General features: G+C 41.7%; 1 protein-coding gene and 1 long non-coding RNA gene across 4 annotated transcripts in view; one reads left to right on the top strand and one right to left on the bottom strand.

Annotated features, from left to right (window-relative positions):
• Nucleotides 1-19,323, top strand: part of LOC121669291 — a 30,806-nt gene extending 11,483 nt beyond the window's left edge. The window contains exon 2 of the long non-coding RNA XR_006017695.1: nt 18,585-19,323. This is a non-coding gene — a long non-coding RNA (uncharacterized LOC121669291). The remainder of the gene's footprint in view (nt 1-18,584) is intronic.
• The window catches only part of LOC121669290 (SAM domain-containing protein SAMSN-1-like), an 82,610-nt gene continuing 77,358 nt past the window's right edge, over nt 17,099-22,350 (bottom strand). For all 3 annotated transcript variants that reach the window (XM_042038030.1, XM_042038031.1, XM_042038032.1), the window contains one exon: nt 17,099-18,348. In XM_042038030.1, the coding sequence (XP_041893964.1) occupies nt 18,143-18,348 (206 nt within the window). In that variant the 3' untranslated portion in view covers nt 17,099-18,142. The remainder of the gene's footprint in view (nt 18,349-22,350) is intronic.

Raw genomic sequence — 22,350 nt, 5'->3', positions numbered from 1 at the left:
TCCTAAATAAGCTGTTTTGGATAAAACTTTCGTTGTCTCATTTCTTTCCCAGTCTTTTCAGAGGTTTCCCCAGTGTGGTCATAAAGGCGGTGCTTGTAATTAGGGAAACTCATCGTTCCAAGCACAATTGATCCAGTGCTTTTGTCAGTTATCCCCCAATAGGGATAATAGTATTTTAGCCTTAAATCCAGGGGTTAAATGCGTTTTAACCAAAGTCCCTAAACCCGATGCTTAACTGCAACGTGTATGAGGTTCATCCCATACAGTCTTTCTGGCTCACCAGCAGATGCTCAAGGAATGCACCCTCCCCTTGGAGACCTCCATCCATCTGGAGTTCCCAAGCAGCCCTTAGGCCGCACTTCTCCCTTTTCATCAACAATAAGCTCCTTGGTCTCAAAACCTTCAGGGGATGTGGATTACACAGGCATGGAAATGGGATTTTTAGTAACAAGTGGCCAAATGTTCAGACATCTCCTCTAAAGACATTTGTGCTTCTAGTGAAAAAAAAGAGCCTGATCCCAATAAGGAGTCTATTTCTAAATTAATAATAATTTTTAAACCCCCTCAAGTCTGAGGTACATTAAAATACAAGGTGACATTTGAGTATGTGCTGTGGGTCAGACTCTGATGCTCTAAGGCACACTGAGTAGTGTTTTACTTGCAAGTAGTTCCATTAATTTCAGTGACCCAGTTACGGAGTAAGACACCGCTCAGCAAGAGAAGAGATGTTAAAAATCTGCCCACAATATCTGATGATAATTTGATTTCTGTACTGCCTTCCAGACCCACTCGCCCCATTCTGCTTTCACCATAGTGCAGCATCTCTTTCATAGATGCTGACATCTCTAGATGGCTGTCAGCCTTTGTGATGAAAAATATTAGAATAACACTGCAGCTGTGTCGAAAAAGCAGATATGCATCCATTCATGAAGAGGATATTTTTGAGCAATTCTTGTAAAATTCCTTGGTTTTTTCTCTTTTAAGTTGATATTCAGGTTTCTGTGACTATGGTAACTTCTGTGCATTTGCATATTGTAGGCTGTGCAGCCACAAAAGGAGATAATTGATTTTCTCCCCAAAGTAATTTGGTGCTCTTCACTTCAGAGATCATCCTTTGGATTATCGACTCCTTATTATTAGTCATTTGCAAAATTATTGCTGTGGCTATGAGGTTCATAGCCCTGTCAGACTTTTGGCTTCTTTTCCTCAGGGTTTTCTTCCTGACCAGGAAGGTTTTAATCCTCTTGTACTTGGAAAAAAGGAAAAAAAAAAAAAGAAGAAGAAAAAAAAAGCCAGCCAGCTGTACTGGCACCTCCTCCCATAAGGCTGACATTTCAAATCAGTTCTTTATCAGCACATGCTTCTTGCTTGCCTTTATGATAGCCTCAAAAAAATGTTGCAAAGAGCTTGGTCAGTGGTGATAACCTCTCCAGAGCACTGACCTACAGCAAGGAGAGGAGTGTTTCTGAGCAGCTGTAGTATAGTAGCAAATAAGTAGTTTGTACTTGACTACACTGTCACTCTTTTCAGTGTTTCACATTTGGACTTACACTGTGCCTATGCCCACTTTTTTTTTTCCTGTTTCAAATATATTTATAAAACTTCAGCATAAAGCCTCACTCCAGGCTAAATGGTACATCAACATTAATTGTATTATTTAGTCCAAAATTTTCAAAATTCTCAGAATAGCTTTTGAAGACTCAGACTAGACCTAGTGTGGAAGCCTTTTTGGTTTGGGTTGGACATTCTTTTAATGACAAAAGATGAAGTTAATGTTTTAGAAAAAATTCTCCAAATCTATTAATAGCACAGTGTTTACTTGTGTAATTTTAAAGCATTTAGGACTTCACAGAAGTGGTAGGGATAATACGAATTTAAGGTAATATTTGAGATTCAGACACAGATATTTCTCTGTTTGCACTCTATTTTCATAGTGGCATTTCTCAGGCTCTGCACTGTTCTAACACTGCAGGTAGCAGTGGGAGTGACTCAGTGCTTCCATTACCATCTGCGGTTCCCCGCCTGTGCCTTTGCTGATTTCTGGCTTGTAGTTAAGGTAACCACTGAGCAGAAAGGACCTGGTTTTGTGCAGTTGTATCTGAATTAGGCATAGAGGTGAAATGACAGATCTGTCACAGTAAGCCTCTGTGGCAGTGGCATGGTTGGCCATCCATGGCACTTCCATATCGTGTGTTATTTTGGTTGTAAATCAAGCTCTATGAGCTTCCTGCAAAGCTCATCCTCCTGTGGGAAAAATAATGTAGAACTGGAACCCAAATATGTATGTACGGTTTTACTGATGTCCCAGTCATGACTTCCTTAGTGTTGGAGAAAGACTGATGTGGAGAGGTGGTGTTTTGGGACAAAACATGGAATAGCAATAAGGGCTGTGACTACTGATAGCATTTCTTTTGTTGTATAGTGTTAATTTCAGCAGTATTCATAAACATGCACATTCATGTGCATACACACATACCCCTCATTTTCCTTTCTGTTTGTTAGGACCCAACCTTGTCTGCCCATGAAGGGCTCAGGATCCCCTCTGTTCAGTGGAGAAGAGCTCTGGATTTCCTTAGTCTTAGCCAAGCCCTGACAGACAGGTCTCTTATCTCAGCCACATATTTCTCCAGTAAAGATGATTCTGCAAACTTTACTGTAAACTTGTTCCGTAGCCTAACTTCTCCAATAGTTACAACATTTGCCTATTATTTAATCTAAATTCCCCCTTGCTGCATCTTAAACCCATTGCTTCTTGTTCTGTTCTTGTTCTCTAATGAGAATAATTGGTCTATGTCGTCTCTGTAACAGCCCTTTGCATATCTGTAGACAGTAATGCTTCCCCTCAGTCCTCTTTCCTCCAGACCAAGCAGTTCCTGCTCTCGTAACCTTTTCTCAGAGGTCTTATTTACTAACTCTTAAATCATTTTTGTTGCTCTCATCTGAACTCTCTCCAGTGTCTCTGTCTGTTTTAAAATGCAGTGCCCCAAAATGAGCGTTGTTCTCCGAATGAGGCCTAGCTGGTGCTAAGTAGAGCAGAATAATTATCCTGCTTGTTTAACATGAGGTATTCCTCAGCATGGCTCTCGCCTCGGCTGCCAGAGCTCGGTGCCCCGGCCTCCCCATCCATTTGTTATCCTCTGCAACCCTGCAGAAAACAGGAGCTTTCTAATGCAATGTTTTTAGGGCAAAAAGAAATAAATTAAATCCCGATGTCTTAATTATTCCCCTTTTCAAAGGGGAGGCACTCCCCTCTTCATCTGCTCACAGCATGGAGGGGCTGGCAGTGTCTCCGCTGTCTCCCCACAGTTCCATGTTGGCTCTCCGATAAATCCAAGTGCTGAGCCCAGGGTGGCAGCTGCAGGCCCACGGCACAGAGCTGTGTGTGGGCAGTGCTGACCCAGGGCTCACCTTTGGCTGAGATGCACCCCATAATTTTTGGTGTGGATGCACTGTTAACCTCTTGGCCAAGCCTTGTGACTCAGCCATTGTGTTTTCCCAGTCCACTGCAGCTCTGGAGACCTGCACAGGGGCTTTGTGTAGGTGGGAAGGACAGGTCTGGGGAGTGGGGAGTGGCTGCCCAGAAATAGCAGGGTCAGAGGAGGAGGAGCACATTAAGTTTTTCAGTCCCATTCAGTGAGTGGAGGATAACTTTAAAAAAAGTTATCAAGGCAACAGGTTTTATTTTCTTTTCATGTCCATACCAGGAACAATTTGCTGGAGCATCATTCCTGATATGTGTTTGGGCATGTGGTGTTTCACGCTTGAGGAGTGAGGCTGTCCAGCAGTATGGGAACTGCAGGGGCCTGTGGCCTCACCGGGGTGGCTCACTGCTGGTGACAAGCAGGCACTGATTCAAAGCTCACTTGCAGATAGAAGCTAAGAGGTTATTTCTGAATTCTGTGCTGGCTCACACCTGTGAGATCTGAGGTGCTGATACCCTCAGAGGTACATCATCCAACGAGAACATGGACAAACACAGGATATCACCCTGATCAGCCCGTACTGGCCACCACCATTTTGTGTAGGAGCCTTTAGCAATACTTGTGTCACTTTATGTTACAATTTACACCCAAAATACAGGGACAGTGATACTTCCAATGAGTGCCATGTGACATACTTAAAATGTTTGACAGGGTTTGGAGCTGAATCCAGAGCCTTCTCTTTCAAACATCCCCTTTGACTTTGCAGAGCTTGGAGTCGGCCCTGGAGACCCTCTGACTGGAAACGCTGCTGAAGATGATTACTTCTTTCAGAGAGCAAGACAATACCTGCTGACACACTGTTTTGCCTGCAAAGAATTAAAAACTCAGTGAATGAATTCTGCATAAATGTTCCAGTCTGACTTCAAGAGAGAATGTGAGTGGTAAAAATACACCCACATCTCAGGTTCTGTGTTCAGCAAAGGCGCTGGGCCAGAGCTTCAGCTTTGCTGAGTCCATGTTTGTTGAAGCAGAGTGAGAAACTGGTTATGACTTCCTAACTCTGCGTCTGGCTGCCAGCCCACACCAGGCTGGGGAAGCCGAGGAACTGCTCTCGTGTAGCATCTAACAGCATGTCCAAGGCCTCAGTCCCGATGAATACGGATGGTATAACCTGGGCACATCCCCATGCCCTTCTTTCCCTTTCTTGTCTCTGCGTCCCCTGCTGACAGGGCCCTTGGAGCAAAGGTGGCAAAGGAGCAGCAGCACAGTCTGAGGGAATATTTCAGTGCTGGCAATCAATTGTGCATGCAGGTAGCACAGCTTTTTTACCTCAGCACCTCTTAGGTGATGCAGAGAATGTGCCTGGGATTTACGAGGCTCGTGCTGAATGCAGCCAGCATCACTGCCTGCTACATTTTTCCACCTCGGTGCACCAGTATGCTGCTTAATAGACCTCTGGCATAATGTGCAAGAGTACGCAGCTCTGCACCTTAGAGCTAAAAATGAGGAGACAGGAAGAGATGAACAGCATAGCTGTTTTTCATGCTGCACAAAGGGAAATTACACAGGAAGTAAGTCACCTCCTGAAGAGACTAGACACAAGAGGAGTTATCTTTCTCCGTTAAATTAGAAAGAATGATTAAATGCCAGATAGTTCAAGCATGTCGAGAAGATACTGCACAAGCACTTTTCTTGCTAAGAAAGTACCCACCTAAGTTACTGACTTTAAAACAACTGAGAAATTGTAGTTGTAAAAAATCACTACTGCTAATTTACCTTCTGGCAGGTGTAGGAACCAGCTTTGGCTCGGAATAGTACTTCATGCAGTACTACAATACTGCAGCTTGTAAAGAGTGCGTGAACACGTGAGGACATGGTGTCTGGGTTGCTCCATGCTTGACTGCTGAACTTGAATGGCCCCACAAAAGCTTCACATATTGAGCAAAGAACTGTGAAACCCAGCCCCAGCTGAATGCATAGTCTGCTGTCTCTTTTGACTTTGCAAAGGTATGCAACACTGGATTCACATAAACTGACTGAAGCTGGGGACACTGGAGCAAGGTATCCTCAAATCTCTTATCACATCCAGCATGTCTTTGGCATTTCTTGTTAGCCAGGGTCAATACACCTGCCAGAGGAAATCCTTTTCTCTTGCTGTCTCAACACTAACCCTGTTCTGTCTCAGTCACAGCAGGTAAACTAAACCAGAATGGTCCCTCTGAAGTGTTAGAGGTTTTCAGCACAGCCTACATAGCAAATATCTTCCTATCAGATCTTGTACCCAAGGAAAAAAAAAATTTTTCATCTTTCTATTTTCATCCCTTTTACTTCTCACCAGCTAGCACATTAGTCATATTTAAAGGAAAAGTACAGTTCATTTTAAAGACTGTCCCCATCTGTATGAAAACCTTTCCATTCATCTCAGCAGATGTTGGCAAGTTGTAAACCTGACTACTAAAGGACAGTCCCGTAGGGAAAGGGATTCATCCTGTCTCTAAGCACTCTGATTCTGGGGTTTAGCAATTTTCTTAGTGAAGATTTGTTCCCACCAAGAAATATGTGCAAGGAGTTTGTAATTGGGGTTTAATTGGAATTGATCTGTACAAAAACTTCCCCTTACAACCCTGGTTTCCTCATAAAGAGGAAAGAATTTCTACAGCAGAATAAAATGGTCTGCACAGAGACCTGGCACGGTACTGCTACCCCACATTGGCCATTTCATGCAATCAAGCCTTAAGTAACATCTCCAGGCCTTTCGGCTCCCCACGCAGCGGGAAATTTGGGGGAACTTCCTCATAGACTCCTGCTCTTTCAAACTCCCAGCATTACCAAAAAGTGTCTGACTCAGTGGAATAGTAGTAAAAATAAAGTAGGGGGGGGTGTGAACTTATCTCTCTAGTGTCCCAGGCTGGAGAGAGAAGCAGAAAAACTTTTTTATTCAGATCAGCTGCTTGTCTTTGGGTGTGGAGATACTCACAGCTTTTTACCGGCTAGGCCCATAGTTCAATGCCTTAGAAAGCCTCGGGCAGCCTAGAGAGGTAGCATGGGCAATCCAGCATTTCAGTAGCTCTGAAAGCGGCAATAGTAGCTGCAAAGCTGATACCACCAGCAGAAGCAAAGAGGGAGAAATACAGTCTTCAGCTTGCCTAATTCCTGCAATTAGAGCTCTCAAACAGAGACAGAAGCACACAGATGTTTGCAGAAGGATTGCAAACCAAAGAGGGTGGGCCCCCTCGTGGGTTCTTCTTTTATTCGGAGAAGGGGAAAGGGGCGGACCCGGGGTGACCGGCCAATCAGACACTGCTAAAGAGTTTGAGTTACATTCGGTTTTGCCCGCGCTTGGAACAAAGGAGTTCAGAACACATGGCACAGGCAAGGTCTGGCTTGTCTTGGGGAGGGGGAAGGGAAGCTTGGAACAGGCAGCAATATTTGGGTACTGCTCTGACTGCAGTCTGAGGGCAGTAGGGGAAGGAGAACAGCACAACCTATCATTTGCAGTTCGTGTCAAAAGCTGACCAAGCCAACTCAGCCTCTTTCTCCCCCATCCTTGTAAATGATAGTGACAACTTTTATGGGATAGGATGAGAAGGGATCAAACAGTTGTTATTATACCTTGCTCCTTTGAAATATATACTTATAGTTGCGCATATATACTTTGCTACTCAGCTCCTAACAACATGATGGGCTATCTATAACCCTTTTTAAAAATAATCTTTGAAGGATGAGTGGGACAGAAAGCCCCCATATCTTTTAGAGACCAGCCCTAAAAGAGGATTCCTTCTAAATCCATCTATTCCAGTTAATAGGGCTTGGCACAGCCACTATGTCTACTATTCCAGACCTTAAAAGATAATTTATAACAGAACTTTGAATGTTTCCTGGCTCAATGCATTTTTTAATATACTGGATCATTTGCATTAGTGTCTCTGTTCACCTTATATTTCATGAGTAAGTAAATTGTGGAAGGTTAACCTCTTCTATAAAAAAATAGGACTTTATGTGGAAGTCAATATTGGCACAGTCTGGAGAAGAACTGTGTCTCAGCTGTCAGGGTGAATGTTTTGTCTGGCCTTTATTGCAATTCTTTTGGTTTTACTTAGTCTTTCTTTCCTTTTACTTTTTATTTTCTTTTTTTTTCCCCTAAAGCTAAGAAAAGAAATTTAATAAACCAACATTAGCATCAAATTCTCTAAATTGCCAAGTCATACTCTGGCTAGCTTTTCCCCCATGCTGTGCACCACGGTGAACATTTATGCTTACAGCATGTCCCTTCTTGAGTAATTTATAGCATTTAAAAGCTTAGTTGGTCTTCTGGGCTGCTTGGTTCCTTGGTGCTTAAGTGGACTCTTGGCTCTGAGGCAGTGGCTCTAGGTCTAGCAGGCAGCAGTGCCCCCTCAGTGTTTGATTGCTCCCCTACTCATCCAAGGACATAACTAGCAGTATGAAAGATTTCTCCCAAGACTGATGCACACAATTAACTGAATTACTTCAACAGGGTGTAGATAGGATAGATTTAAAGTGGAACCTGTTACTGTGCCAGTGGCTGGATGAGGATCCTGCTGTGCCAGTCACAGGGGAAGAAAATCTTTCTCTGCCAGTTCTCAGGGAAAAAGTTCTTGCTGTGACAGCAGATCCAGCTCACACGCTTGATATAATGCCCTCAATTACCATATCTTTGTAATTATCATCCCTGTCTGATAAGTCTTGTGGAAACTATCAGATCTTGAGTAGAGGAGCTGGGAGACTTGTAAGAATATAATGTCTTGAATTGATCTGTCTGTTTAATGTTTCATCACTCTGCCACCAATTGATCATTCTTTGAATAAAATGATAGCATAGCTGTATGCCAATACTTGTGATTCATTCTCACTTAGCTAATCAAAATGTTGTTTCACAAGACCCTGATGATGTTCAGGATGCCTTTTAGGAGGTATTACCTTACACCAAGCTGGCTGACTCAGGTGGTCTTTTTCTTACAATGTTACCCAGACCAAGCCCCATGATTTATGAGGCATGCTTTCCTCTAGCAAGTCCCTACGAGGGTGCAGAACTGTTCGATTGAAAAGTTTTTCAGCTAGAGAAAAATCATAGTAAACAGGATTTTTTTTGAGTTGAAGAAACTGCAGCATCCCCACATATCCTGGATCAATAACTGAAAATTTCCTCTTTTTGCATGAAACTTAAGGATTATCTGAAGATTTCTGCCAGGTCTGTACAGATCACCCATTCATCATTAGCTAGACAAGCCAAGCATCTCTTTTCACTCCATCTCATGCTGAAACCACAGTGCTAAGATTCAGACAATGACTTGTTTTTAGGAGGTCTTCTTTTAGCAATGTGAAAAAATGAAAACTTCTTGCTGCATCTGTAGTCACGAACTGTGTTCATGTTTGTAGCTGAGCTTTGAAAGCACGCACCCATCAGCCAGGGAAGTGACTCTTACTTTTTTATGAATGCTAGTTGTTCTTTTTACTGCTGTAATCCTGATGAGTGAAACAGTGTAATGCATTTTTGATGTTTGGTGTAACAATGAAGTGTTAAGTAAAAATCACCTTTAGGAAGAATTAAGCACTCAAGTAGGATGAAGCCGTGAGTCAGGATACTGTAATGTAGTTAAGAGTCTGCAGTTTTCAGACTACAATTGTAGGCAAGTATTTCATAAGCCTTAGGGACACAGGTGAATTTTACCCAGAAAACAAAGCCTTTTCCCACAGGTTTATGTCTGGTATAATTATGTTCTAAAGTTCTGGCTGTTTTTTGGTTTTTTTTGTTTGGTTGGTTTTTTGGGGTTTTTTTAATATTCTGTGAGCCTCAGTAGCAGTAGCACTGGAAAAATTTCTCTGTAGCACTGAACACTGTCTGCCTACAGCAAAGGCAAAGTTCATAAAGGACAGAGAAAGCACAGAGCCCGTTAACCTTCTGAGAAGGAAGGTGTGTTTGTACGCGCCGAGAAAGCAATCTTTTTCCGCCTTAGGTCTTTGTACAGTCTCCTATGATTTCCTTCTAAAGAGAGAAGACACCACTGTAGTCATTTTGTAACTATCATCAGCTTCAAAAAGGCTGTAGAAGCATCTGGCAGGGCCAGAATTGTGATTCATCATGTCAGCCACCGCCTTGCCCATTATTCTTTAAGAACTGAGTTAAACGGCCTCTCAAACACTGACAGCTTGGATAGAAGCCTAACTCAATGGCTGGTGGCTGGAATGGCCACTGGAGAATGTCCTGCAAAGTGATCAATAATCCATATTGGTTTTTTGGGTTTTGGTTTGGTTTGGTTTTGGGGTTTATTTTTGTGTGTGTTTCTTTTCTGGTTTGTTTGCTTTTTTTTTTCCTTTAATTTTTATTAACAATGTAAGGATTAACTTCTGAGAAAACCAGCATTTCTCTAAGTTGAGGGATTCACCTGTATTTTCAAGTGTGATTTATAATATTTAATGCCTCTCTCACAGACCAGTATGTCAGACTTCTAACCACTTGCCTTTGCTTTCTACAACATTGATGGCCTTTTGAGTTAGTGATGCTTGTGCAATTCCAGATGAGAGCTCCCAGTGCTCACGGGGTACCACTTCTTCCTGATTAAGCAGAACAAGTGAGCACCTGATTGACTTTTACCATAAATGCTGACATTCTGCTGCCAAAGGGGAGAGGAAGGAAACAAACCCCTTTGATAGTGTTTAAAGCACACAGGCCATTTTCAGCAAGGATTTCCATTTCAAGAGATTTGTTAGTGTAGTCTTGGATTAGTGTATGCATCGAAAGCTTTACTTAGGAAGATTTTCATCCTTTGAGGCACACACACACCAAAGCTCTTTGTTGTTCTGAATCCATGATTATGTGCTGAATAATGAATATTTTTAAAAGCCTTATGCAGCCACACTGTGATACCTTGACAATTTCAGCCAATCTCTTGCTCTTTTTTTTTTTTTTTTGACATTTCCTAACATAAAACTTTTAGCAAAGACTTTTAGCAATTTAGAAGTTCTTTGGTGCCAGGCAACCAAATTGCTGAGATGCTGATTTAAAAGAAAATGAAAGGTATCTTACGTTGATTTTGTTTTAGAACAAGCTGACTAGCTGCAATTGAGGTTAATTGACCTTTATAATGGATACACAGGACAGTGCTAAAGCTGTATACATAAACTGCAAGTTTATTTGATAGCAAATTGTGTTAATTGACATTCATTGTGCATCTTTCTGTTGTTTATTGCTAGTTGCTCATGTGAATAGTTTGTTGATATTATAGATAGGACAAACATTTGTTTCAGATAAATAGGATTTTCAGTTGAATAAGTTTTAATTAAATGATCCCCTGTATTCAATTTTGAAACTATGAAGTAATGTACAGTATGTACCTAAACCTCTTATCTAGGATCTTAGATTGTTGAATCATGTCTCACACAAATTTGTTTATTTATGTCAAATAATGTCTAATTTCTCTGCCAGTAGGGCAAGATTTAGGTCTTTTGCCAGAGTAAACAACAAAATTACAGTGTTGGAGAGACTGAATTTATTCAAGAGCTGTAGGTGACTGGTTTGCATATGCTCATGCACAGCTCCTGTTCTGCTGGACACTCAGCCATCGTTTTCCTTTCACAGACCTCACTAAACAACTGTAGGGCTGACCCATCTAGCTACAGTCTTCATGCTTTTGACAACATACAATGGTTCTGATACCTTAACTACTTGTTAAATATATCTACAAATTCAGTCCAAACCAGTCAATTTTCCCTTTTTTTTTCCTCTAATGAAACTAGCTGACAAAGTCACTGGTAACACAGCCCCTTCCACTGATGATGGCTTTCTCTCCACTCTGAAAGCAAAATGAAAAAGCAACCCCTCCAAAGCCTTTTCTAGGTCACAAAGCACATTTTTCTTAACCAAGCTAAAATAAGCAAAGATTGCTATTACATTTTGTCGGAAAAATAAAGCAGAACAAAGGCAGGTAGATGTCCTGCAGGCATGTACATACAACTGAGTGGTGCTCAGCTATTAGTTAGCTGTTGTGATCTTTTAGCTCCTTCTGATACTTCAGCGCTCTCTTTAAATAGCCATGTAGCTCAGAACATGAATAAGGAAGTATTTGCTGTATATTTTTACCACAGAGACATTTAAAGAGAAATAACTGTTCTTGAGTAAGTTACATTTTATTTTAATATGTTGGTGTAAATAATAATAGTCATTCACCTCTTATGTTGGAGATGAGAACAAACTTAGGAGGCAAAGTAGTTAAGTAATATACAGAGATTTCTTTAAAAGAGTGCAAGTTTCAGTTTTGCTGTATTCATTTTTCTCTAAAGTGTTTTTTTTCCCCACGAGTGGCTTTCTATTTCCACTTCTTTTACATTTGCACTCTCTAAAGTCTAAGGTTATTGCCAATAGTGTTTTGAGAAGTGCCTTCCCTGGAGGATATTTATTTGATAGGCAGCAAGGGACTGCTCTCAAATATGATGGTAAACATTTTAGAGAGATTTGTGATACAGTGTGCACCACAGGCACAAAGACCTTGTTTCTTTTCAAAGATAAGTGGCAAAAGGCTGGGGCCTGATTTTCAGCTTTGGCTGAGCTAACCAGCTGCAGGAGCAGTCACTGAGAGCTGCACTGGGTACTGGGCATCAGAGCAAAGCAGGCCAGTAGTATCCAGATGAGGTGCTTCAGAAACTGGGAATAGAAGCAGCACAGGCTGTCTGTCCTGGTGGCAGAGTATACACTGTATTCAAACTCCACGCCAAGTCATTGAATAACCCTCAACACTTGTATGTTTGTTTGCATTCAGGGTAGCTACAATTCACAGTTTGGTTCCTTTGCAGGAAAGCTGAAGCTTGGGAAGGATTCAGGCTGAAGCCTTCCCGTGCCCTCCCCCCCACCCTCAGTCATGACATGGCTGGTAACCAAAGGATGTCAACCAGCTTGGCCACAATCTGTCAAAATTACCTGATGGTCCTGCACAGTGCTGACCTGTCTCCATGTCCTAATGCTGAATTTTACAACACCTTTGATGTTCCACCCTAAAAACCTGTGTATGGCACACAGCACGAGAGCTCCTCCAGAAACCATGACTGAGGAAGAGAGGGAAGTATTCTGGATTGGCATGGGGAAAGGACCTTAGGAGCTGAGGACATGTGTGCTCTGCCCAGGGAACACACACATTGTGGGACACTGGCCAGGCTTAAATTAAGCAGCCAAGGTATGTGAACTGTTAAGGAATACCACTTGCCCTCCAGCCCTCTTTTCCCTCATTTGTGTACGACTTCTTGGAACAGGCAGATTTTCTGCGCTCTTGCTGTCAGCAGACAGTTCTCATACCTTGCAGAGATTTCTGTGTGTTTCAGACCTAATTCTGCCTAGCCACAAAAAGTAAAATGACCATCTCAGACCCTCCAAGCCTGTCATAGATGTCCTCCCACCTGTGTCCTCCTTCTAGAGAATACATACTTCCCTGAATACATAATTCATGTTCATTGAAATGACTATTTTTTATGCATACATGATGAAACTCTGTAGATTCAACAGCTGTGTTTCCCTGAATTTGTTAGTTTTCCAGTCCCTTTTGCCCATGTGTTTGTAGTGGCGTTTGTTGGCCTTTCCTAGACAGGAGAAAATAGAAGGTTTGACACCTTCTGTTGGTCTTGCAGTGAACAAACCAGCCCTTCTTCTATGATCAGGTAATCACAGAATCATAGAATACTTTGGGTTGAAAGGAACCTTACAGATCATCTGTTCCAACCTCCAATCATGGACAGGGACACCTTTCAGAGGAACAGGTTGCTCAGAGCTCCATCCAACCTCACCTTGAACACTTCCAGGGATGGGGCATCTACAACTTCTCAGGGCAACCTGTTCCAATGCCTCACCACCCTCACAGCAAATAATTTTTTTCCTAATCTAATCTGAACCTACTCTCTGTCAGTTTGAAGCCATTCACCCTTGTCCTGTCACTCCAGGCCCTTGTAAATTGTCTCTCTCCATCTTTTCCTGTGGGCTCCCTTCGGGTACTGAAAGGCCACAATCAGGTCACCCCAGAGCCTTCTCTTCTCTAGGCTGAAAATTCTCTCAGTCTTTCCTCACGGGGAAGCTGCTCCATCCCTCTGATCATCTTGATGGCCTCCTCTGGACTGGCTCCAACTGGTCCTTCCTGTGCTGGGAACACCAGAGCTAGGTTTAGTTTAAGGGTTGTCAGCCTGCAGGAAGAATTCCAGCCTGTGCCTCCAGCAAGGATTCCAGCCTGTGCCAGTCCTGTGGTGGATCCTCAGGACAACAGAGGCAGATGAGGAGCTGCAGGCTGATGGGTTCATCAGGTGATACTGGGGACATACAAACTGAATGCTCCATACAGCCATATTATAGCCTCTTCCACATTCTCCTCAGTCGTAGGCAAAAATCTGCTCATTGCCTACCAGGAACTGAGGATCAGGGACACAAATGAACATCTCATGGCAGGAACTCTTAAACCCAAGGAAGTACTTGTACCATCCTACGTCACCTATTCCTGGAGCCGCACAAGGAGTGTCACTGCACAAAGCAGTCCTACAACATACACAGCCAGCACACATCAGAGCATGATGCAAATAATCTCTTCAGAGGCTAACATAGCCCAAATCCTCGTCTCTGAGCTGTGAAAAAGAGGCAGAGTGTTTGCCATGCTGTTACTAGACACGTTGAGACCATTTCTCTCTGACATAACAAAAGGCTCAGGCATCTGTAACACTGTGACTCAGTTGCACAACTGCCATCAAAGCTGTTTTAGGACAGATACCAAGCTGCCATTGTGACCCAAGGCACTGGGTCAGTCTGTGGCATGTCTTCCTTTACCTGTTGACCATGGATCTGTGCATGTTTGTGTGGGCAGAAAGAACTGTACTGACCTGGACTTGATGGAAAAGCTGATTTCCAGGCAAGGGGCAGGTTGTACTCATCCTGTGAACACAGTGACATCTAGAAACGTGCCTGTCTGTTTCACAGCACCCTTCTATCCTTTTTTTCTTTCAATATTGCCTTGTTATCTCTGCACCAGCCTTCTTTACAAATGGGTCTACCAGTGTGATGCAGCTCCATGACAATGCCAGAAATTATTTCAATTGCCACTGCGTGGGAGAAAGTGCTACGGTATAAAGGCGTCCTTTATATCACAGCAGGTGAGCTGTGGGCTTCCTCACATCACAGACCAGACACTCAGTGGAAGAATTGGTGAAGTGTGGGATGGAAAACTGAGTGGTAAGGTGGGTAGAAAATTGGGTGGACTGCTGGGCTCAGGGTTGTGTGAGTGCTGCAAAGTCCAGCTGGCGGCCTGTAGTTGGTTGAGTCCCTCCGAGATGAATCTTCTCCAGAATTTCCACAGAACTGTCCATGTTCTGCCTTGTGCTGCCTGTGCTCACAGGCACCTCAGCAAAATGAAAGCAAACCTCTCCTTGTTGGTATCCCCTACATGCTGCATTTATGCACTCTGACTTTTAGAAGTGTTGTTACAAACTCTGGAGAGCAGGACACTGTCTCCCGGGATCTGCAGGCTCATCCACATGGATCATAGGGCTGTGGCCTGGCACTCAGCTCCCTTCTTTGATGGTAGAGCAGCCCTCCTTTAACGTGATGCCAGCTATGGATGGCAGTCAAATGGGGCTGAGCATGGGGCAGCACTGTTAAACACTGCTAACTTTGACCAGAAATGGTTTTGCTTTGGGAGGAAGGGGCCTGCCGCCACCTGAATTTTTTTTTTTTTTTTTTTTGGGGGGGGGGGGGCGGGCCACCAAAGTCTTTCTGAGTTGTGGCTTTCTGCTGTGGGCAGCAGCAGCACACGTGTCAGCCCTGGGGGAGTCTGCTGCACCTGCACTGCAGCCCTGTGCAGCCAGGAAATCCCCACTGCCTAAAGGCTAGAAGGGCTGCCCTCCTTAGCTTTGCCTCTGCTGTTACTGACTGGTTTTGCACCTCTTTGTAACTGCAGGGAACAGGCTCCAAATAAGAGATTCACCAATGTTTTAGTCCTCCTTAATTGTAGAAGAAGGTTGATAAAAATGAAAAGGCACATGACACTCTTGAGCAAGTGACAGAGAAGAACAAAACCTCTACTGCTTTCCTCTCTTCCCTATCTCAGGGAAATTTTAAAGATTACTCAAAAGTCACTCAGATCTCCACCAGACTTTTTCCAAGAGTTCCTAGAATATTCTTTTATTCAGACTACCCAGCACTTAAACCAGTTGGAGAAATGCTTCTGCTTTTACTAACAGTTTAATCCATGATCAGTGTGATTGATGAGACCACCAAGAGACGAAAGAAAGTTGGGTCTGCTTCTTGTAGGAAACACTTCTTTTTTTCTCTGTGTCACAAAATTTCCTCATTCTTTTTCTCAGAACAGAGAGGAAGTGTCTCAGTTTGAGATCTAATCTGCTCTGCCTTTGCAGGAAGTTACAAAAGTCTCAAACAAGCTTTCAGTTGATATATTTTTCTAAATAAGAAGCCCTGTGGACAAAGCCCTACTGATTAGAGACTGGAGGTGTTACAGCTCATGCCCTTCATTCCCAACTGCTTAACTTTACATCAGTCCAATAGGCAGAATTTAATTCCTGTAAAACAAAGCACCTGTTGGGTATTTCGCTCAGCTTTGCCTGTCTCACTGCAACTAGCTAGGGAGGCCTATTTTCATTTGCAAACCTCTGCAAATTAACATTTCTCAGAGTATTTATATCATGGTACAGCTCTGGTCTCTGTGGTTGTTAGTCCTTGACCCAGCTGACTTAGCTGCTTCTTGACAGTCACAATTATATTTAAGCTCACCTCAACATACTTTTACAGGTTCAGCCATTTTGTAGATGTCTAGGTAGAACCTGAAGACTAAGTGCCTCTGCCACAAAGGCCAAAAGGTAAGGCCCTCTCAGAGGAATTCAAGCTGCATTTAGTCCTTCTCTTGAATGAGGAGATGATAGAAGCCAATCCAAATCCATTACTTCAGAAGTCATATTAAGTAACGTCAGTACTGCATGTCATGACACACTACTGGCTGGAAAAGCATTAAGAAACAAATATAGCTGCTTGAAACAAGTTCTCACATCCTTCATCCCACCAAGTGTTCTGCATCCCCACCATGCCTGGCAGTATGGGGTCATTGCTGCTATATGATGACATTTGTTGCTGGTATGAAAAGTACATTAAAACCAGAAACAAATCATAGTAGCTCCCTTTCTGGTTTATTTTTCTAAACACCGTTTATTTACTCCAAATCTTTGAAACCTTACTAATGCAATTTTCTAAAATTGCAATGTTTATACTACAGCCTTCAAAGCAGATCTGTGCATTAAGAGTCTGACAGCAGTAGTCATTTGAGAAGTCATGAAAAGTACAGAAAACACACTGGGGAAAAGAAAAAGAAAACAAAAGGGAGAAAAGCTTTCCATTTGTTTATAGCTTCTTCAGAAATACTCTTTTCGGGGTGGAACTTTCTGTGTTTCATCTCTTCTGAAGGTGATTTTCTTTCAAGCTGTCAGCAATATGTGGAAACTTTTTAACATAAATGGAAAATGCCTTAAATTATAAAAATTGTGTGGCTAATGAGTGAGTAAAAAGTCTCTCTATTGATTTGATACACAGATTATTATGCATGCTAAAAATGCTCAGTGGAGTTGCCATTTACTGTGTTAGTCTTAGAAGAGAGCAGTCTTTGAAATGTAATGACCACATTAAAAATCAAGTAGTTTTTAATCGGCTTAAACACATGATTTTGTTTATTATTGAAGGAAGTACTCTAAAAGAAGATAGGCAGTTAAAATGTGTATTCCAGTGTGAAATATAATGGGAAAAGACAATAAAATCTCATATGAAAGACAATCATGCACAATAACCATGTTAGCTTCCAAGTTTTTGTATACAAACAAATACTCTATTAACAAACTTCACACCACACACAAAAGGCAACATCTTCACAAAAAGTTATCATAAAAGCCTAGCATTGATCCTGATTTTTTTTTTTTTCTCTGAGGTTGCATTCTCTGTATAATGCTTGGGACAAATGAGAACAGGTGTGAAAAGAACCATAAAAAAAAATTGCCACTGCATAGGCCATTCGGTTGGCTCTGTTCATCCACAAGATAAGGAACACAGAGAGCTGAATTCAGATTCACCCTGCAGTTCTCTCATGCTTCCAGGCAAAAGTACAGGAAATGACAGTCTACTTTGGAGCTCGTTTTGGAGAAAAGTGGTGTGAAACAGCTTCAATATTATAGAGAACTGGCTTGGTACTTTTCAAAGTCGGGTGTGACTGTATCCACCTTTTTGTTATGATGATATAGCAGTGAAAATACATTCTGTATATAAATCAGCAAAACAGCTGAAAATAGAGACAGTGTGATTAATCCATATATTTTTAAAATAAATATGTACAATATTTACATTTTGGACAGTTCCAGAAATAACATCTCCAGATTATGAACACTACCTAAAAAAATTCTTTATTATTATAGAAAATGCATTTGCTGTACAAATATTTATAAATACTTTTGTATAAACTTTTTCAGGGAAATACCTGTGGATTCATTGAAAAGAAAGACATGAAAAATTCTTATTATCAGTTAACATTGAGCTATCAAGTCTCCACATATTAAACAGTTTAGAGCATCATGAATCAGACAGAAGTAGATTTTCAGTGTTGAGAATATTTTGTGTCCTGCTTCTGTGCCACCATACTGACAAATGTGATTGTTTTTTCTGAAAATCTGCAGAAAAGCAGCAGGACCAAATCAGTTTGACTCACTGATTGTTACTGACTGCACCATGTCAGACAGGGCTTCTGGGTCTGCTTCTTCTTTACCATTATCTGAATTTTCTGATGAGATGTAACAGCCGGAATCTCTTGGACAGTCATTTAACTGTGATTTGTCAAAGCTCTCGTGAGGGCTTAAGTTCTGTGTCTCCTCACCACCCTCACTTTTCTGCTGCTGGTCAACTAGAAAGAACAGAAAAAGAAAGAAAAAATTGCCAAAATAAGTACCTTGGGAAAGAGTTGAGATAGCAGCATGACTGATCTTGAAGAACTTTGGAAACAGAGCTGGTAATCTACACATGACTATATCAATATCTTTTGTCCATCAGAAACAGAAACCTCAGCATGAGAGAACTAAAAATATGATTACACGAGTGTAACATCTGAGTTGACATTGAGGTTGGTCTTTTTCCTTCTAGGTGTTTCTCAGAGATGAATGCTGGAGGCTTTGGCCTGATCCTTTATGCTGAGGTCCTTCAGGCTGCGCACAGGTGCAACAGTCACCGTGCGTGGTCACCGTGCCCACAGCAGAGACGGAACCTTTCCACCTCCCACGCTCATATATCCCAGAGCCTGCTGTCTGAATTAATCATGGAGCCCACTGTGCCTTGTTTATAACACACTGCACTATAGATCTGTGTCTTTTGAATGCAACCCCCAACATCTCATGTGCTCTCTGCAGGGAGAGAGAATGCGCTGGCCTTCAGAAGTGCTTGGCACCAAGATGTGGTAACGAGCTTTTCTAAAGCACTGAGCATTTCGGCAGGAGTGGGTGGCTGATGGAAACTTCCTAAGCTTAGCTTGATATCCAGAAGGTTATTTTCCAAAACACAGAGACCTCAGAGGAACCTAAGATGCCTAATTTCTGCTATATGGTTTCTGAACTCTGCTCCAAAACTAAGTAGAAGTAAATTATCTTGCACATAATTTGTCCTTGTTTAGCCATGGTACGACTAATCTGTTCAAATTCAAAAATCTGCAACTCAGTGATAGTATCAACAGACCTCTCAAGAAAAGCTCAGCAAGACAGGACATACCTGTATATCGTGACTCTAATATGTACTGGTTTAAAATTTCCTCTTCCTGTTTTCTGGCTGTGAAGTACATGTTTACTCACAGTAAATTTCTTAAGAAAATAAACTTTAAAATACAAATCTTTCCCTTTCCAACTTCTTTTCTTGTGCTGTTATCAACCTCCTGTAGCTGTAGTTTTACTTCAGACTGTGTCTGGCTTTCCAAACAAAGTATAGGGAACACATCTCAGAGGAAACAGATGGTTTTGCTCCAGATTTTCAGCTCTTCAGAAAAATGGTACCTTTTTGCTTTTGCAAAGAAAGTTCCCTTCTTTCACTTGATTTGTTACTCCATGGTTAAACAGTCAGCTTTGGATCTTTAGTCATATTTAAACTGTCTCAATTCAAGTTCAGGCAGAATGGAAGTCCTAAGATATTAAGGATTTAGTGCTGTGTCAAAATCTAAATCTATTTTAGTTCCTCGAGTTTTAAGATTTCCACGAAGAACATTCATGCCAACTTTTGTTTCAGTTTTTGAGAATTATAACATCTGGTAAAATGGGAAAGATTTTAAATTTGATTTTTTAATCTTGTACTGAATAAGAAAGAATAAATTAGAAATGAAAACCTGAAATATTTCACTCTTTTAGAGCAAAATGGAACAGCTGGAGAGTTTCTTCTAGACTTCTTTCATTGTGTGAGATACCAACAAACTTATTTCACAAAGCATTCTGATATACTGAGAAACAGTTTGAGGTCTTGAGGGAAGTCTTGTACATTTGTTTGGCCTGATTAAATCTGCTTAATATTTTCTAACTTCCAATTGCCTAAATAAATTGAAAAACTAAGGCGATATTTGAAAAAAAGAATCCAAAGCCTCAACTTCATTATTTTTTAATAAAGTCTGAGGGTATAGGCATAACCAGATGTATTTAGAAGAATAATAAAAAAATATTACTTTAAATATTTTCAAAGGAATAGCAGTTCCACCTTGTTCCCAAATAAATTAATGGTTAATTGCACTTGTGTGGAAGAGTACACGTTGGAGCAAATTTAATTGATATCTCTAACTGTTTGATCTCCTTCTCACTTTACAGAACACAGTTTGTCATGTCAAGTGTTATCTCTCTCTTTGCAGGGAAAATATTTGATCATGTAGGGTCCAATTGATTTCTGATTGAAGTCAGGAAGGAATTACAAAGGCATCACACTGGTGAAGGTATTCCCACTGCTACTGGCAGCACAGAAGTAGTTCAGCACAAATAACAGTGATGCCCCAGTAAAGCCTTGTCCTGAGTGTGTCTTTAGCAGCACCGTCCCACCAGGGCAAAGGGAACCAGGTCTTGTGCAGCACTGGGAGCCCTCCTGCTCTGCCGCCTCCCCCTAATCCCCTCAGCCGCCTAATGCCGCTTGCTGCCTTTTCATCTGCTGCTCCAGCATCATCTGCTGCCCTGGCAAGCACTGACCTAAAAAGTGCTAATCCTGTTTACATTTTCAAGGTCAGAGAGGAGCCTCCATCCACTTTGTTTGTTTTACAATGGAAAGAAGACCAAGTAACCAGTGGATTAAAAGGAAAATGCAGTCTCAGTCACTGTATTAGTGCCTTGTAACTGGTTGTCTAGATAATCTGAGAAGTTCCTACATGAACAACAGATCCTAAATTTTTTTTTAATCAATGTCTCCCTAGCGCGTTTCAGGGGAAAATGCACAGACAAGACTAGAACTGAGATTTCTTTTTTTTGAATCTGAATTTAGGTCAGTTAGGAAAATAAGAAATTTCTATTTAGAAAACATAGATATATGTAAAACTTCCTGTAAAACTAGTTGAATTTTCTTACATGAAAAACTGAAAACTGAAACTATTCAGGTGTTTGAGACAGTAAAAATGTTGTATTTTCTATTTTTCATTCTAAGCAGAAAAAGTTGGAAGAACACCCCTCCCCCTCCATTTTTATGAAGAAAAGACTGAAAGCAAATTTTGGTGCCTTTTTTTCTCTTTAAAGCAGCCTGAATATTATGCAGTAACTACTAAACCACTTGAACAGGATGCTGAGTATTATAAATATACATAGCACGCAATTTTAGATATTGCTGCATGAGAAAAGCAAAGCAACTTTTGCTCTTTTTTTTTTTTTTAAGCTTTTGGCTCTTCTGTTCTACGTAAGTCCTTTCTCTAACACATACATGCTCAAGTTCCACATTAGGAAAGGTAGGTTTGCTGCCTTAATCTTTGGACACCAGAAGAAAGCTACGCTGCACAGAAACCAGGAATTGATAAAATTGAACTGCCGTTAGATGTTGCGGAATCATCAGAAATAACTATCTTATCAACAAATGGAAGTCCTATCATTTTTCTACTGTAAAGCAGTTTCACATAAGATAAATGGCTCTCAGTCACTGTTGTCTATGATATGGCCAGAAGAGCCCAAGATATGCATCATTTTGACACATGTATTCCAGTACTCCTTTAGATGGTAGGATTATATTCAGACTTCTGAAAAAAATGTGAGGCCTTTAGCCTTGTAAGAGGTGTGTGATGCATCTCTTATCTTCCTCACTATTTGGACCTTTAAAATGAGTTTTTGTTATTCAGTGACTTAGATATGCACAACACGTGCAAGGATAGGTTTCTTTTTTCCTTCACCAGCACCTTTCCCCTTTCTAATGAGGTTAAAGTCCTGATTAGGGAAGCACTTTAAGCTTGGGTTTAAGGGAATTCAACTCAAGAATGCACAGAGGTCACACTGACTCCTGTGCGGTTATGTCAGTTTAAACCAGATGAATGGCAGGAGGCTTAGATCTTGTCTTGGACAAAAAGAAGGTCACCCAAGAGCAAACCAAACTTCACGAGTGTGCCCTCTGAGAGTTTGCCTTTGTGAGTTTTGTCCAGAAGAACTGGGCTAGGAGCACCGTGCTTTAGGCTGAGTCACTTGCCTGCCCTCCTGGGAGGTGCAGCGGTGCTGTACTGAGCAGAACCTCTCAATAACTAAAGAGAATCACAAAATCACAGAACCACAGGCTAGTTGGAACAGACCTCTGGAGGTCATCTGGTCCAACTCCCCTGCCAAGGTAGAGTCACCTGAAGCAGGTGATGCAGGAATGTGTCCAGATGGCTTTGGAATGAGAGAGGGAGACTCCATGCCCTCCCTGGGCAGCTGCTCCACTGCTCTGC

The sequence above is a fragment of the Corvus kubaryi genome, unplaced genomic scaffold, assembly GCF_017639235.1.
Source record: "Corvus kubaryi isolate FWS band 111438036 unplaced genomic scaffold, C.kubaryi_AGA036_p1.0 37391, whole genome shotgun sequence".
Lineage (NCBI taxonomy): Eukaryota > Metazoa > Chordata > Aves > Passeriformes > Corvidae > Corvus > Corvus kubaryi.
The sequence above is the reverse complement of the archived record's forward strand: the minus strand, read 5'-3'. Positions and strand labels throughout refer to the sequence as shown.